The 2,966-nt window shown below is 57.3% G+C and overlaps 1 protein-coding gene and 1 long non-coding RNA gene across 2 annotated transcripts in view; one reads left to right on the top strand and one right to left on the bottom strand.

Moving 5' to 3' along the window:
* LOC109312631 overlaps positions 1–2,399 on the bottom strand; it is an 11,914-nt gene extending 9,515 nt beyond the window's left edge. Inside the window, exon 1 of the long non-coding RNA XR_002101881.1 lies at positions 2,289–2,399. This is a non-coding gene — a long non-coding RNA (uncharacterized LOC109312631). The remainder of the gene's footprint in view (positions 1–2,288) is intronic.
* Positions 2,400–2,516: 117 nt separating this feature from the next.
* SETD1B (SET domain containing 1B) overlaps positions 2,517–2,966 on the top strand; it is a 56,995-nt gene continuing 56,545 nt past the window's right edge. The window contains exon 1 of the mRNA XM_019539374.1: positions 2,517–2,593. Coding sequence (XP_019394919.1) covers positions 2,517–2,593 — 77 coding nt within the window. The remainder of the gene's footprint in view (positions 2,594–2,966) is intronic.

Genomic DNA, 2,966 nt, shown 5'->3' on the forward strand with positions numbered 1-2,966 from the left:
GCCCCGGCCCCGCCTCAGGCCCGGGGCGAGGGGCAGATCCCCCGCTCCGGCCCGGCAGGGGCCGCCGCTTCACGTGCCCGAGCCGGCTGGGCGCGCAGCCCCGCCTGCGTCACTGCCCAGCGGGACGGAGCCGCCGCCATTACGGGCGCCTCAGCGCGAATCTGTTCGCAGGCCCCCCCCGGGAAGCAGCGTTGACGGGGGGGTTTCGGGCCGGGGGCTCTTAGGGAGCCTCGGTGAGCTCGGCCCCGTGCACACAGCCTCCCCCCGCGTTGTTTTTTCTCTCTCTTTTCTGGAAAGCCCGGCTGGTCCCCAGCGGCCTGGCGCACCGGCCCTCGGCTCTGCTCCCTCGTCCCCCGCGTAGGCAGGCTCCCCGCTCGCGGGCGCCGTCGGGGCGGCGAGCGGCGGCCGCGCCCGCGCCAGCGTGGACCTGCAGCGCCTGGACACGCGCACGCAGGAGCAGGACTACTGACGAGCGCAGCGCCTGGCGGAGCAGAGCGCGACCCTCTCCCTCGCCCCTGGAGCGGCCCCTCTGGCGCGGGCACGCTGGCTACGGGCTGCGGAAGCCACTGGCCCCCTCCGCCTAGGACAAGACCACCTCGCCGCGTAGGCCTGGCAAGGGCAAAAGGCTCTACTTACCCGCGCACCACAGCTGAATGGCGGTCTGGAGGTGACGTTGTGTTGTTTGGCTTTTTAGGACAACAGGGGCAGATCTCTAGGATCTGTAGCACCACTTCTCTCGGAAGCCTCGTTTGGACACTGAGCCGTCTTTATGTGGCAGTGGTGTGGCACCAGAACCACGAATGGAAAAAAACCAAAAAAAGGAAAAAAAAAAAACAGCCACCAAAAAACCCCAACGCAAACAAAAAACCCTACAGAAAATGTTGTCCAGTGAGGCTGCCTGGCTGGATCCACTTAGGGCTCGCACTCGAGGCTTAAATCTACATTCCCGTGACAGATTTACTCTGTACATGGAGGAGGAAGAAGAAGAGGAGAGGAGAGGAGGAAAAAAAAGGACATTCAGTGTTTTTCCACAGCTCCACAGACACTGAAAATGTCCTCCCTAGGTATTGTTAGCCGATCCATGTTAGTGTGAAACGCCTGGCTAACGTTTCCTGGATGTAAGCGGCTCGAAACACTTCTAGCTACAGAGACTTTGCTGTAGAGGTAAAAAAAAAAAAATACTTCAAAAGCATCAACTGGTTTAGATCAAATAGACAAAAAACATCAGACATGCAAATGAAGGCTCGGAAATCAGGACAACTCGAGTAACATTAACATGAAAACTACACTTAGCAAGGACAGAATGGATTGGGTACTTACAATGTCAAAGAAACAAAAAAGTTTATCAAAGAGCTTTTTTTTGTTGCCACAATTCCTACATCTAGATTAAAACGTTACCTTAGCAAAGCACCAAAGGAGTGAACTACGGAAAAAAACAAAACCGAAAAAAAAAGGAAAAAAGAAAAAAACAGAACGACTGGCCAGGTATTAAGTGTTTCATACAGGAAAGACTTTTTTTTTTCTCTTGTTAAATGTATTGTTCGGCCCCTAGCTCGCCCTGCAGCTGAAAAACCCCCCACAAAAACATGTTCTTGACTGCTTTTTGCATTCAAAATTGTTACTGCTGACATAAGGGTGTGCCATGACCTAGTTACACAAGACAAAGATGGATTCCAAGTCATAGGGAAAAATCCAAATCTTTTTTATCTTCCTCCTTCGGCGAGTCCTCTAACAGGCTGCCAGGCACTACACCCCGCGCCGAGCCGCCCGGCCCGGCCCGGCCCGGCGGCTCCCCGCGCAGGATCCCCTTTAGGAACAAAGGAAAGCCCAGTTGGCCATTTAATTCCATTGCAGAAAAATGGCTCCCTGATCTGTTGGCCTCTCCTTAGCTGTCTGGTGAAGGATGTTTTTAGATCCGCGTCTAATAACTCAAGCCCGATGCAAGCTGCGCGCCGATTGGCTGCGGGCGCCTGCTGCCTGCCACCAGCCAATTACCTAGCCGGGGCCAAATTACAAACCCAAAAAGCACCGGCGCAGCCGAGCCGAGAGGCAGCCGCCGGGGCCCCGCTTCCTCTGCCAGCGGGGACAAGATGGAAGCCGGCCGCTGATTGGCCGAGCCCCGCTCAGGACCTTGCCGGAGCACAAAATCGCTACTTTCCCCGCGGCTTCCCCATCCGCGGAAATTGACACATTGTCCCCGCTCGGAGCCGCCCTCGCCCCGGCCCGGCCCCGCGTAGTGCCCCACACTTGCCCCCCTCTGCCCGTCTTGCATTAGAAACACTTTGCACCCAGGTAAATGCAGCCTGCAGATTCCAGGCACCGTCCTGCATGCGGGGCCCCCGGGGCCCGGCCCCCGCGCACGGCCGGGGGAAAAATGCGCCGGCTTTTATTTGCGGCGGGGAGGCGCGGCGGGGCGGCCGGGCTGGGGGTTTTGCAGCGCGCTGCAGCTGCCGTGAATGTGCAGTCGGTGGAGGGCGGTTAGCCATTAGCCGAGCTCCGGAGTGGTGTATTGTGGGATGCCTGAGAAGCAAGCAGAAAGCACAATATGTGTTGGCTCGCGAAAAAAAGGAGGCAGGAGCCTTTCCCGAGCAATGTAATGTAACCAGCCCGATGCGAGAAGGAGCTCGCCTTTGGCGGCCGGCAGGCGATCGGCCACCCCATGCAATGTCTTTCAAAGAGATCCAGGCAGGAGAGAAAGCCGCGCACCCTTGAAGATCCAGGCAAAAAACAGAGTTCAAGTGAGATGGGGTCTTTCTTGTTTTTTCCTCCCCTTGGCTGCCTCCGCTCTCCCCGGGCTGGGGGGAGGCTGGAGATCCGTGCCCGGGCGGGAGCCTGCCCGGCCGCCGGGCATCTCCCCCCGGCTCGGCCGATCCTGAAAATGGGCTCCGTGGCCAGCAGGGTGGTGGTGGGTTTTTTTTAACTTTGGGTGTATTTTTTTTGTCTCTCTCTCTTTTTTTTTTTTTTTT

The sequence above is a fragment of the Crocodylus porosus genome, unplaced genomic scaffold (genome assembly GCF_001723895.1).
Source record: "Crocodylus porosus isolate Cpor-Errol unplaced genomic scaffold, CroPor_comp1, whole genome shotgun sequence".
Classification (NCBI taxonomy): domain Eukaryota; kingdom Metazoa; phylum Chordata; order Crocodylia; family Crocodylidae; genus Crocodylus; species Crocodylus porosus.